The 13967-nt window shown below is 42.2% G+C and overlaps 1 protein-coding gene across 1 annotated transcript in view; it reads left to right on the top strand.

The window, feature by feature from the left end:
• Nucleotides 1-13967, top strand: part of vegfc (vascular endothelial growth factor c) — an 89506-nt gene that overhangs the window by 23454 nt on the left and 52085 nt on the right. The window contains exons 2-3 of the mRNA XM_034222665.1: nucleotides 241-460; nucleotides 11826-12016. Coding sequence (XP_034078556.1) covers nucleotides 241-460; nucleotides 11826-12016 — 411 coding nt within the window. The remainder of the gene's footprint in view (nucleotides 1-240; nucleotides 461-11825; nucleotides 12017-13967) is intronic.

Genomic DNA, 13967 nt, shown 5'->3' with positions numbered 1-13967 from the left:
TCTTTGGGTCGTTTCAGTACTGTGACCAGTTTTCACTAGAATTGGTATTGGCCATGATAAAAAAAAACAATGTAAACAGTCATTCCAACAATGGGATCTGAACAATGACCATAATAAGTCTGGCAGTGGATGTAGTTTGAGCGATGTGTTCAGGAACAACTGAGTGTTTCTCAGTCATTGGTTGAGTATTGAAGCTGTGTAACAGTACCACAGTGTCTCAGTGTGTGTTGTCTCTTCCAGGACTCGTCCTTGAAGCCAGACATGGAGCAGCAGCTGCGCTCAGCCTCCAGCGTGGACGAGCTGATGAGTCTCATCTATCCTTCGTACTGGACCGCTCTGAAGTGCAGATCCAAACTCTCTGCGGCCTCCAGGGTCTCCCCCCGGGCTCAGAGCCCACTGAGGCCCCCAGCTGAGGAGCCAACCTTCGCTGCTGCCTACCTCAACCTGGATGTTCTGAAAAGTATGTTTTAACTTTATTTAACACTATTTCTTTCTGATTTGAAAATGATAATAATTGGGGAATCACAGCAGCACCTTCTTTAGAGGGCCCTTCATTAAATCATTTAATGAAGAGTGGCCTTTGAGAGATTCAAGTTTGAAATAATGTCACCAAATGTTTGTTTTTCATTAGTTTGCGATATTAGGCAGGCTGTAATGAAATATTTTTTTACGTCATGTCTTTAACTGAGTTAACACCACAATTACATTTATAAATTATATGAAACACTGCCAAACTCTCCAAAACAACACCACATTTAAACATAAGAAAAACCTGTATTTATTTCCCATTGGGCATCATTTTTATCATCTAGCTTAGTAGTAATTATTTGATGGAAACTACACTGTTTTTCACCACATGTAGTCTGAGGCCATGACTTAAAGTGACCTTAAGAACAAATGAAGATTATACTTTAGTTACAAACTATAACCCTGGCTAAATTATTATCAGTTAAATACCTAAAATACTTTGGAGATATTTGCAGTTTTCTAGTTGCACATTCAGGGAGGTTAAAAAGGTATATTTGTGATTCAGGCAAACCTGTGGTGTTACAGATCAGTTTTACATGGCTTATTTCACTGTAAAATCTGGTTAACGTTGTTCTCCAGCTGCATTTATTAACAGGTCCCAGATTGGCAACAAAAGTTTGTGACACTAATTAAGTAAATAATTTCTAGGGCCGGGACTCGATTAAAAAAATTAATCTAATTAATTAGAGGCTTTGTAATTAATTAATCGAAATTAATCGCATTTTTAATCACATATACATATTTGACCTAAGAACAGTGAGAAGCAATTTTTTTCACATGGATTTTAGTATACCATTAGGCGCATTCACACCGCAGTACTTTTCTCACAAAGGTTCATGAGAATTTAGTTCATGAGAACTCTTTGAACCTGGGGGAGGATTAGGCAAATGAAGCCGCTGACGTCACTTCTTCTTCTGCTTTGGGTTTACTAGCAGGCCGCAAACCACTTCACGGCGTATACTGCCGCCCAAAGTCCCCGGCCGGAAGTCCCCGGAGTTGGGGACTGGCTTCAGTAGAAGCTGCTGGGAGTCCCAGCAGCTTCTACTGAAGCCTTCCGAGTAAATCGCCAGAACGCCGACACCTCCTCATCTCCACCGCTCCCATGTTTTATTTTGTGTTGCCATAAGTTAGTCTCTCTGCGTTTCTGCGCTGGGCTAATGCTAATAATGCTAATGCGAGGATAATAAAATGGCGGCTTCACAACACTTTTTGGGAGTTTTACGGGGCGTGGTTTGCAATCCGCCCAGCCAATCAGAAATATAGCTATTTTCTCACAAGAGAGCCGTACGAAAGTCCCTGCTCTCTAGCAGCTCTCTGCTCTCTAGCAGGGACTTTCGTGGGGGTAAAAAGGTTCTCATGAACTCATTTTAGTACCGGCTCTTTTTGGTGTGAACGCGATAAAAGAGGCTAACGTCCACGCTAGCTTCCACGCTAGCTGCTATATGTTTTGCATTGAGGTGATACTTGAGGCTTGATGTGCTGCGGTGATATGCGAATTCCTTTTTGCATAATTTGCACACAACCGTGCTCTTATCGACGCTTCCATCCGTCCGTTTTTTAAAACAACATTTCCCACTGTTGTTCACTGTGGTTTGTTGTTGTCTGAAGTCATGAACGTTAGTTGGTGCTCCAGTATAATCGGTACGCCTGAAACTCATCCAGTGAGAAACGTTCCGCGGTGCAAAAATAAGTGCGATTAAAATGCGTTAATTTTTTTAACGCGTTAATTTTTGTGTAATTAATTAATCTTAATTAACGCGTTAAAGTCCCGGCCCTAATAATTTCACTTACCTAAAAACAACTATTGCCTTGATAAAGAAACTGCTGAATAAATGTCAGAATTGAGATGAGTAAAGAGGTGATATTGAGACGGATGGACATCTGACAACACTGATTTCAAGTTGCAAAAGTTGTCTCTTGACGCAGTTCTTGTTAGCTTTGGGAGGAGGATGTTAAAGTACCAAACGTGTAACCTCCTGTTGCCAGTAGCTGACGCTTAAACAATTTGTGTCAAACCGGCTCCACAGCGCCACCTACAACGCTGCCCCCGTATGTGTGATTGTCCTACATGTAGGAAATCTTGTACGTATATATGTAACACATGGAGAGGATGTACAGTATACCGTAAACCCAACAGGAACTTGGCCACTTTGAATTCTATGTTTTTTTTGGTGCATTTGAGGGTGCCGTAATATAATGATTGATAAAATACATTTAATATTTTCTAGTTTCTGGTTTCTGGTACAACATGTAATCAATCAATCAATGTCAATCAATGTTTATTTATATAGCCCAATATCACAAATGTTACATTTGTCTCAGTGGACTTCACAGTGTGTACAGAATATCAGTATGACAATACGCCACCCTCTGTCCTTAGACCCTCACATCGTACAAGGAAAAACTTCCGGAGAAAACCCACAGTTTAAAGGGAACATGGGAGAAACCTCAGGGAGAGCAACAGAGGAGGGATCCCTCTCCCAGGATGGACAGACGTGCAATAGATGCCGTGTGTAAATTGAAAAGATAATACATTAGCAACATAGGTAGTCCAAATGTTTGGAAATGCATGTGTCTGTAATCAGAAGATGAATCCACGAAGATGCCAACAATCCTGTGGGAGCCATCAGGGAAGTAGTATGGTGAGAGTCAGGCAGGACCTCAGAGATAGGTTCAGCCACGACTCGAAGTCCAGGACTTAATCCAGAACTCAGGATAGAGGATCCAGGACACACGACCACAGCAACAGGATTAGCCTCGACTCAGGATCCCGGCGTAGATATACAGTAGACACAAAAAAGAGATTTGGGGGAAGCTGGGTTAATCGGAACATGAGAGTACACAGGTACCAACAGACAGAAAGACGAAGTAAGGTCCCCCCCCCCCGACAGTCCAAGCCTATAGCAGCTAAACTAACGTGTCTACATACTGTACATGCACTCCCTTAGGATAAGTTGAGGGAAAAGGGTAGCAAGTAAGAAGTAAGAAACAGAGGTGGAGAGGCACACGCAGGGAGAAAGGTCCCCACTGGAACCTTAATTGGAATTGGTGAGAGGTGAGGAGTAGGTCTGTGACTACGTTCCACACTCCCCGGCCGGGCTAGGCGTTCTCTGCAACCTGTTACCCTCTAATAGAACCTCGAGAGGTCAGAGAGGGGAAAGGTTTTGGATAAAGTTTTAAATATAAGATCTAAGTTTTTAGGATTTAAGTGAAAGAGTAAGAACACAAATGTATAGGTGAAGAGGCACAACGTATCTACGTCAATGCACTCTTATTAGATTATTTTATTTTATCACTATAAGCTTTATCAAAAAGGAAGGTCTTAAGCGTACTCTTAAAAACGGATAGGCTGTCTGTCGCCCGAACACAAACTGGAAGCTGATTCCACAAATGTGGAGCTTGATAAGAAAAGGCTCTGGCTCCCATTGTACTTTTAGAGACTCTAGGAACAACCAACAACCCTGCATTCTTGGAACGCAATGCCCTAGTAGGACAGTAGGGTATAATGAGTTCTTTAAGGTAAGATGGCGCCTGCCCATTAAGGGCTTTGTAGGCGAGAAGAAGAATTTTAAATTCTATCCTGTGTTCTATAGGGAGCCAGTGTAAGGCAGCCAGAACAGGAGTAATGTGGTCCCTTTTCCTAACTCTGGTTAGTACACGAGCTGCAGCATTTTGAATCAGCTGAAGCGACTTGACTGACTTCTTGGTACACCCTGATAATAAAGAGTTACAATAATCCAGCCTTGAAGTAACAAATGCATGGACTAGTTTCTCTGCATCGTTTTGAGGCAAGATATGCCTAATTTTGGCAATGTTGCGTAGATGGAAGTAGGCGGTCCTTGAGATTGATTTTATGTGGGCGTTAAAAGATAAATCCTGATCAAATATAACACCAAGATTCCTTACAGTCTCACTGGAAGCCAAATTAATGCCATCCATAATTAGTATATCTTTAGATAGTTTGTTTCGTAGATTCTTTGGGCCGAGTACAATAACTTCAGTTTTAGCCGTGTTTAACATCAAAACGTTTATGGTCATCCACGTTTTTAAGTCCTTAAGGCAGTCTTGAATTGTATTTAGCTGATTGGTTTCATCAGGCTTGATGGATAAATATAGTTGAGTATCATCCGCATAACAGTGGAAATTTACAGAATGATTCCTTATAATTTTGCCTAGCGGAAGCATATATAATGTGAACAAAATAGGTCCAAGCACTGAGCCCTGTGGCACTCCATGGCTAACTTTGGTTTGCATGGAAGATTCATCGTTGACACACACAAACTGAGAGCGTTCAGATAGGTAGGACCTAAACCAGCCTAAAGCAGTTCCCTTAAAACTTGTTAAGCCCCGAGCCTGTTTTTCAGGTCTCAGGCTGACATTCCCAGAACAAATGACCATATCTTCCATTCTAAAAGGGTTAAATTAATAATCTTTTTTCTCAAAGCAAGGTTACACCTGTGAGTTGGATGTAGAAGTGTCAGAATCAATATAGATGTTTTTATTCTAAAGTAAATTCAGATTGAACACAGTAAAAACATGTAAATTATTGTATCCGTCCAAAAATAATAATTACTTATAGTGAAAACTACCCTTGAATGATGGGATGGTAGACTAAAAGCTTTAGGAATCCAATCTACAACATATAATAAGTACCCTGTATCAAGATTGATGCAAAACAAGTTAAATTTGACCTTTTTAGAGAGATTTAGCAAAAAAAACACTTCTGGGGTCATTTGACCTATCTCTGGCCCCCCTTGGTCGATTATGCTGATTGACATCTCTTTCTAACCGTCAGAGCCAATGGAATCGAGGGGGAACTCCCACATACTCCTTATTTTGTAATGTGTGTGTGTGAGACTGCCGCATAGCCAAGACCGGAAGCTGCGATAACTCATAACCATTAACAGCTAACTTTTACTCTCCGATATTTACATAAAAATGGAATTATGGATTATAAATTAAAAAAAATATTACCCAGAAACATTATCAACCTATGGAGTAACCGATTCAGCCACGTTTTTTCTCGTTTTAATGCCATTGAACAAGTCTTTTGATCAGATTGACAGCTACGGTGAGACGACCTCCCGTAAAAGCTCCGTAAAGGTACGTGTTGTGATGTCTGTGTTTGCTTTCCCTGTCGCGAGTTCGGATCACTCAGTGATGATATATATACCTAAATAATCTGTGGAACCTCAGCTTTAATCGGATATCTTGTATGTGCAGCTACGATAAGTAATAAGGGTATCTTTTATCTTGAGTTCTGTGCCAAAGTGCGTTAGCATTTTTCGCTCAGGGGTCATTTAGATGCTTCTTATGAGACTTGTGTTTTGTTTTGGTAAAAATAGTTTGTATCGTCAGTTAGCTGAGATTATTCCCGTTAATCTGGTATAACACATTAATAGATTCTTAAATATTAAGATCCCCTGAAAAGGTACCCGCCGGCGGGGACCTTGGGGCTGCCAACTAAGTGCTCTAGTCTTTGCAATAAGATATCATGGTCGATAGTATCAAATGCAGCACTGAGATCGAGCAAAACAAGAATAGAGACAAGTCCCTTGTCTGAGGCTATTAGAATGTCATTTGTGACTTTAACCAGAGCTGTCTCTGTGCTATGATGTGTTCTAAAACCAGACTGAAAATCTTCAAATAAATCATTGTTTTTTAAGTAATCACACAACTGTTTTGCGAATTTTTGAGAGGAACAGATTAGAAATAGGTCTACAGTTGGCTAAAACCTCTGGATCGAGGTTGTGCTTTTTAAGAAGAGGTTTTATCAGTGCTACTTTGAATGATTGTGGAACATAGCCTGATAATAAAGACATATTCATAATATTTAATAAGGAAGTGCTAATTAATGGAAAAACTTCCTTCAACAGCTTAGTTGGAATTGGGTCTAACATGCACGTTGATGGTTTAGAAGAGAGAATCATTGAATTTAATTGTTCAAGGTTAATGGCTGAAAAGCATTCTAGTTTACTATCTAGTGTAATATTAGAACTTACGTTTCCGGGAGCTGTTTATAACACTATACTGGTCAAAGGCAAGAGGTCATTAATTTTGTTTCTTAGAGTAACAATTTTATCGTTAAAAAGGCACATAAAATCATTACTACTGAGTGCTATGGGAATAGAAGGCTCAATCGAGCTGTGGCTTTCTGTCAGCCTGGCTACAGTGCTGAAAAGAAATCTTGCATTATTCCTATTCTCATCTATTAATGAAGAGTAGTAGGCTGCTCTCGCTTTACGCAGTGCTTTCTTATATTCATTGAGAGTAATATGCCAAATTAAACGAGATTCTTCAAGTTTAGTGGAACGCCATATCCTTTCAAGTTGTCTCGACTTTTGCTTTATTTTGCGGGTTTCGGCATTATGCCATGGAGCTAATCTATGTTGTTTTATTTTCTTCTTTTTCAAAGGAGCAACAGAGTCTAATTTTATTCGCAGCGCATCTGTAGCACTATCAACAACATTATAAATATGGGATGGTGTACATTTTGTATAAGTTTCCTCCCTTACATGCAGACATGCTATCGAGTTAAGTATTGGTGGAATCTCTTCCTTACATTTAGCTATAGCACTAACAGATAGGTTTCTGCTGCAGGAGCTTTTGACTAATGCTTTGTAGTCTAGTAACAGTACTTCAAAAGTTACTAAGAAATGGTCGGATATAGCAGGATTATGCGGTTCGACTAATAGTTGCTCAATTTCAATACCATAAGTCAGAACAAGGTCAAGAGTGTGATTATAGCAGTGGGTTGGTTTATTTACACTCTGACAGAAACCAACAGAATCTAATATAGAGTTAAATGCAACAGTAAGGCTATTTTTATCATCGTCAACATGAATATTAAAGTCACCTACGATAATTACTTTATTACATTACATTACATTGCATTTAGCTGATGCTTTTATCCAAAGCGACTTACAATAACTGCGTTCGACCAACAAAATACAAACTTGAAGAAAACAGAATCATATAAGTACATCAGGTTTCATAGAGCAAAAACATTTCAAGTGCTACTCAACTGGCTATAGATAAGCCAGTCCTTTATTAGTATATAAGTGCTTTGTTAATAGTTCTTTCGCTCGAAGTGGAGTCGAAAGAGATGAGTTTTCAGTCTGCGTCGGAAGATAAGCTATCTGCTGTCCTGATGTCAATGGGGAGCTCATTCCACCATTTTGGAGCCAGGATAGCAAACCCACGTGTTTTTGCTGATGGGAACTTGGGTCCCACTCGCAGTGAGGGTGCAGCGAGCTGTTTGGCTGATGCAGAGCGGAGTGCACGTGCTGGGGTGTACAGTTTAACCATGTCCTGGATGTAGAAAGGGCCAGATCCATTTGCAGCATAGTACGCAAGTACCATTGTCTTGAAGTGGATTCTAGCAGTTACCGGAAGCCAGTGAAGGCAGCGGAGGAGCGGTGTTGTGTGGGAACATTTAGGAAGGTTGAAGACCAGACAAGCAGCTGCATTCTGGATGAGCTGCAGAGGTCGGATGGCACATGCAGGTAGACCAGCCAGGAGGGAGTTGCAGTAGTCTAGGCGTGAGATGACGAGAGCCTGGACCAGAACCTGCGTCGCTTTCTGGGTCAGCTGGGGACGTATCTTCCTGATGTTGTAAAGCGTGTATCTGCAGCAGCGGGTTATAGCAGCGATGTTTGCAGTGAAGGACAGGTTGTTATCTAGGGTCACACCCAGATTCCTTGCAGTCTGAGTCGGGGAAACAATAGAGGTGCTGATGTTGATTGTCAGGTCAAGAGTGGGACAATCTTTTCCCGGAAGGAAAAGCAGTTCAGTCTTGTCAAGGTTGAGCTTGAGATGGTGAGCAGACATCCACTGAGAGATATCTGCTTGACAAGCAGAGATGCGTGCGACGACCTGGGTCTCTGAGCGGGGAAAGGACACAATTAATTGGGTGTCGTCAGCGTAGCAGTGGTATTAAAAACCATGCGGGCTAATGACTGATCCGAGCGAGTTTGTGTACAAGGAGAAGAGGAGGGGACCAATAACAGAGCCCTGAGGGACCCCTGTAGTTAATTGACAAGGGTCGGACTCCGACCCTCTCCAAGTAACCCTGTAGGTGCGGTCTTTGAGGTATGAGGTGATGAGGGAAAGTGCAGAGCCTGAAACTCCAAGTTCTTGGAGAGTGTAAGGGAAACTTCTGTGTAGCAATGCAGTGGGAGTCACCGACTCAGGAAGGAGACACGGTGGAGCAGGAGCTTTGATGTCAAACACTGGAGGTTTATTTGGAGTTACGGCCGGAGGATTCACATCACAAGTCACAGCAGTCCCGGTGACTGCACGGGTGGTTTGCCACGTCAATTCTGGAGTGCCTCTCTCTTGTTAGCCCATTTAACTGGTTTCACAGAGAGTAATCAACATATTTTGATAAGATAGCTTTAGACAGTTGGGCACACTGAGTTACTTGCGTCCGTCACTTATGGCCTCGAAGATGTCATATCTTGGAGTCCATAAGCAACAAAGAAGGAAGTGTCCCAGTGCACCCACAACAACAGACCATCTGTGACCTAGTGTTGACCGGTCACAGAATGGGAACAATATGGCTCAAGCAGCCTATGTCCTTAAAGGAGATAAACAGACGTCAGGGTTGGTCCTGTACGTCATATCTAAGAGTCTAGGACAATTATTTCCCTAACAGCTATGTAGCAGCTATGTTTGCAGTGAAGGACAGGTTGTTATCTAGGGTCACACCCAGATTCCTTGCAGTCTGAGTCGGGGAAACAATAGAGGTGCCGATGTTGATTGTCAGGTCAAGAGTGGGACAATCTTTTCCCGGAAGGAAAAGCAGTTCAGTTTTGTCAAGGTTGAGCTTGAGGTGATGAGCAGACATCCACTGAGAGATGTCTGCTTGACAAGCAGAGATGCGTGCGACGACCTGGGTCTCTGAGCGGGGAAAGGACACAATTAATTGGGTGTCGTCAGCGTAGCAGTGGTAAGAAAAACCATGCGGGCTAATGACTGATCCGAGCGAGTTTGTGTACAAGGAGAAGAGGAGGGGACCAAGAACAGAGCCCTGAGGGACCCCTGTAGTTAATTGACAAGGGTCGGACTCCGACCCTCTCCAAGTAACCCTGTAGGTGCGGTCTTTCAGGTATGAGGTGATGAGGGAAAGTGCAGAGCCTGAAACTCCAAGTTCTTGGAGAGTGCGAAGGAGGATCTGATGATTCACTGTGTCAAATGCAGCAGACAGGTCCAAAAGGATGATGACAGAGGAGAGGGAGGCTGCTTTAGCCGTGTGCTGTTCCTCAGTGACAGCAAGGAGGGCAGTTTCTGTGGAGTGACCTGCCTTGAAACCAGACTGGTGCGGATCCAGAAGTTTGTTCTGATGGAGATAACAGGAGAGTTGTTTAAAGACAGCGCGTTAAGTGTATTAGACAGGAACGGGAGGAGAGAGACAGGCCTGTAGTTTATAACATCAGATGGGTTGAGAGTGGGTTTCTTTAGGAGAGGGTTTACTCTTGCCTCCTTGAGATTTTTTGGAAAGTGACCAGAAGTTTACTTTATCTGTTTTAAGTACCAAAGTTGATAAAAACTCAGAGAATTCTGATAAGAATTCTGAATAAGGACCTGGTGCACGGTACACTGTAACAAATAAGATTGGCTGCAAAGTTTTCCAGGTCGGATGCGTAAGACTAAAAACGAGACTTTCAAAGGAGCTATAAATTAATTTTGGTTTAGTATTGATAAGTAAACTTGAGTCAAAGATTGCTGCAACTCCACCTCCTCGGCCTTTGCCTCGAGGAATATGAGTATTGATATGGCTGGGTGGAGTGGCCTCATTTATGCTGACATATTCTTCATGTCTCAACCAAGTTTCAGTGAGACAGCATATATCAATATTATAATCTGATATTAAATCATTTACCAATATTGCTTTAGATGCTAGAGATCTTATGTTTAAGAGTCCACATTTAATCTTCCTGTTTTGTTGCACTGTAGTAGTTGTTACATTTACTTTTATTAGGTTATTATGTATGACACCTCTATTAGGTTTTACCTTAAATTGTCCTTGGGCAGACACACACACCGTTAATATTGGGTATTTTATTGGGTTCGGGATTCCTATGGATGACTGCCTAGGAGAGAGCGCAGAGAAGCGTGTAAGACTGCGACTCTGCCTCCTGGTCTCAACTCCAGTTTGTCATGGATTAAGTCCACAAAGCCCTGAAATGTTTGCCGAAATGAGATTTGCACCTTCCAAAGTAGGATGAATGCCGTTTCTCTTAATCAGACCAGGTTTTCCCAAGAAGGCTGTCCAATTATTTACGAAGCCCACATTGTTTGCTGGGCACCACCAAGACAACCAGCGCTGAAATGATGACAAGCGGCTATACATGTCATCATTGATCAGATTGGGGAGGGGACCAGAGAAGATTACGGTGTCCGACGTTGTTTTAGCATAACTACACACCGACTCCACATTAAGTTTGGTGCATTCTGATTGGCGTAAACGAACATCATTACCACTGACGTGAATAACAATCCTACTGTATTTACGTTTATTTTTAGCCAGCAGTTTAAGATGCGCCTCAACGTCGCCCGCTCTGGCCCCCGGAATGCATGTGACTGGAGGCTTCGGTCTCTAAATTCACGTGTCTTATAATAGAGCTACCAATAACCAGAGTTGGCTTCTCAGCGGGTGTCTCGCTGAGTGGGGAATATCTGTTAGATACGTGAACGGGTTGGTGGGGACCTGCGGGTTTCGCGTTATGCCCCTTCTGAACAGTCACCCAGTCTCCTAGCTGTTCGGGAGTTGCCGCGGGACGGCTAGTACGAGCTACCTCTTGCCGGTCTATACCGACTAACATGGGTTTTAATGTAGCTTAGTTACTTTCTAAAATGGCTATGATTCCCGCCTCCAACCTAGCAACTATACTACATTTAACACACGCAGGCATTAATCATATATTCTGTACAGAGTTTGCTGGGAGAGTAAACATTCTGTATTTTTCTGTCATAATCTGCAGGGTATTTTAATCACTTTTTTATTAGGAATAATCCATTTATCATACTGCTGTCGGTTTTGACGGATCATATTGGCTCCATCAAGTCAAGAAGTCAAGAAGTGATTACATACTTATAAATCTGGTCAGATAATAAAACACATTTAAACAAGGGCTTTTTCCTTCTCATCCATGAACAGCAGCTGAGAATAGATCTGTTGCAGGCGGTGGTGGTGCTGACTCTGTGTGTGTGTGTGTGTGTGTGTGTGTGTGTGTGTGTGTGTGTGTGTGTGTGTGTGTGTGTGTGTGTGTGTGTGTGTGTGTGTGTGTGTGCAGGTATAGAGTCGGAGTGGAGGAAGACTCAGTGCATGCCCAGGGAAGTGTGTGTCGACGTGGGCAGGGAGTTCGGGGCTCCCACCAACATCTTCTATAAACCACCCTGTGTGTCCGTCTACAGATGTGGAGGGTGCTGCCACTCTGAAGACAAACAGTGCAGAAACATCTCCACTGGGTACCTCAGCAAAACTGTAAGCCCACTCTTATGCCTTTACAATTTTACAATGTGCTCTGTGTATATGGGATCCATTGCTTAATGGTTGAAGATTGGAACACCCAGAAGTTCACACCTGGAGACTCTTGTTTTAGGTGTACACTCATCCCCTTGAGTTGAGTAAATAGCATGTTTTTTCTCTCAGTACGGGGCTCTTCCTGATGCTATCACATTCACTGATTCATTGTGTTCTTATAAATCACTTTTTTGGGACTGTGAACCCCTCATTAAATCCTGTCAGTGGAATAGTAGGGAAGCTACCTAGCTAGCACCTCCCTCCTTGTAGCATTGAAACCTTCCCCTTAATAATGATAACTTACCAACATCAGCCAGACCTGGGGCATCAGACAAGCTTTGAAATATCTATTTGCCTTCTCTGAGTCATGGCATTCTGTCCCGAAGTTGTCCACTTTGCAGACGTATATGATGTGTAGCCGTTAGCTGAAGGTTAGCTTACAGTCCTATATGTGTGGCATTCAGACAAGCTACTAGCTGCCTATTGACGACACAAAGTCAGGCTTGGGGAGTAACGGATTACATGTAACGAGATAACGTAGTCAGGATACCAAAAAAAGGTAACTTTATTCGATTACAATTACATTAAAAAAAAAGTAATCAGATAACTGTTATATTTAAAATGTAAGTGTATAGATAGACATACTGAATGAGTTTTCTTTATGGTTTACATTAAGGCCACTTTCATTTTTAGGCTTGTAGGCGGAAATATGTTCGAGGCACCTCCAGAAACAAGAAGATACAATAGCAAAGAATGGTTGTTGTATCTCATTCCCTTGCTTAACATGTACTTCTCCTCTTTAAATCTGGCCTTGTCCACACTCCTAAACGCCTCCTCTTTTTCAGCCCCTCCTCTTCAGCCAGAATCAGAACCTTTTCGGTCTGAGTCTAGCTGTGAACAGGGCGATCAGCGGAGCATTTGAACTGATTGAGGTGTGCATTCCATACACCTCAATCGCCTCCTTTAAACAAAGGATTAGTTGTTTTACTGTTTTCAAGCCCAGCTGCTATATTCATTTCCCATGTGTTAACTTTATGAGCTACCACTGGCAGTCTTGGCTGATGATTTCAATCAGAGCAGGAAGGGTACTGTAGCCACAAATGCATGACTGCGTATTTGTGTTTGTAGACCTATGTGAAAATACAATTATTGTTTTCATACTCATGTGTTAGAATGAGTGTCTGTATAAGACTGTACACGTATTAACCTTGTAAGCATCAGAATGGAGGAAGTTAAAGAGAAAAGAGGAAGCTTTGATATGCACTGAACTGAGTGATGGCACGATGGGCTAGGGATCCAACGGTTTATTGACCGATACCAAAACCGATCAAGAAATGTGCTTGTTGACTGCCATTGGTCTATGGACAAATGAAATTATATTCGCCTATGGCAGTGTCCAACATTTCTGTTGCATTCATTTTGCACCGGCTTGACTGTGTTTTGATTATTTGTGGTGAGACTTGGACAACTGCTTACATACTCAGCTGCCAGTTTAAGAAAAACAACTGTGGTTGGTCGTGTCAGCATTGATGAGCCAAAACAGTTAGTACATTCGATCAGATTCAGATGGTGTTGATTGGTTCATTAGTGTCTGATAACACTTTTGTATTGCTGTATTGTCCTTTACAGAAAGAGCCTACAATTAACTAACTTTTAAAAGTAAACACACTTAAAGTCAGCCTTGATTCATAATTCTGTCCCAAACTCGACATAAGGCGCATTCACACCGCAGTACTTTTCGCACAAAGGTTCATCAGAACTTAGTTCATGAGAACTCTTTAGTTTTCATGAACTAAGTACAGATCGCGTTCACACCGGAATAAGTCCCTGGGGGAAGGATTAGGCAAATGAAGCCGCTGACGTCACTTCTTCTTCTTCTGCTTTGGGTTTACTGGCAGGCCGCAAACAACTT

The sequence above is a fragment of the Gymnodraco acuticeps genome, unplaced genomic scaffold (assembly GCF_902827175.1).
Source record: "Gymnodraco acuticeps unplaced genomic scaffold, fGymAcu1.1, whole genome shotgun sequence".
NCBI classification, from domain to species: domain Eukaryota; kingdom Metazoa; phylum Chordata; class Actinopteri; order Perciformes; family Bathydraconidae; genus Gymnodraco; species Gymnodraco acuticeps.
The sequence above is the reverse complement of the archived record's forward strand: the minus strand, read 5'-3'. Positions and strand labels throughout refer to the sequence as shown.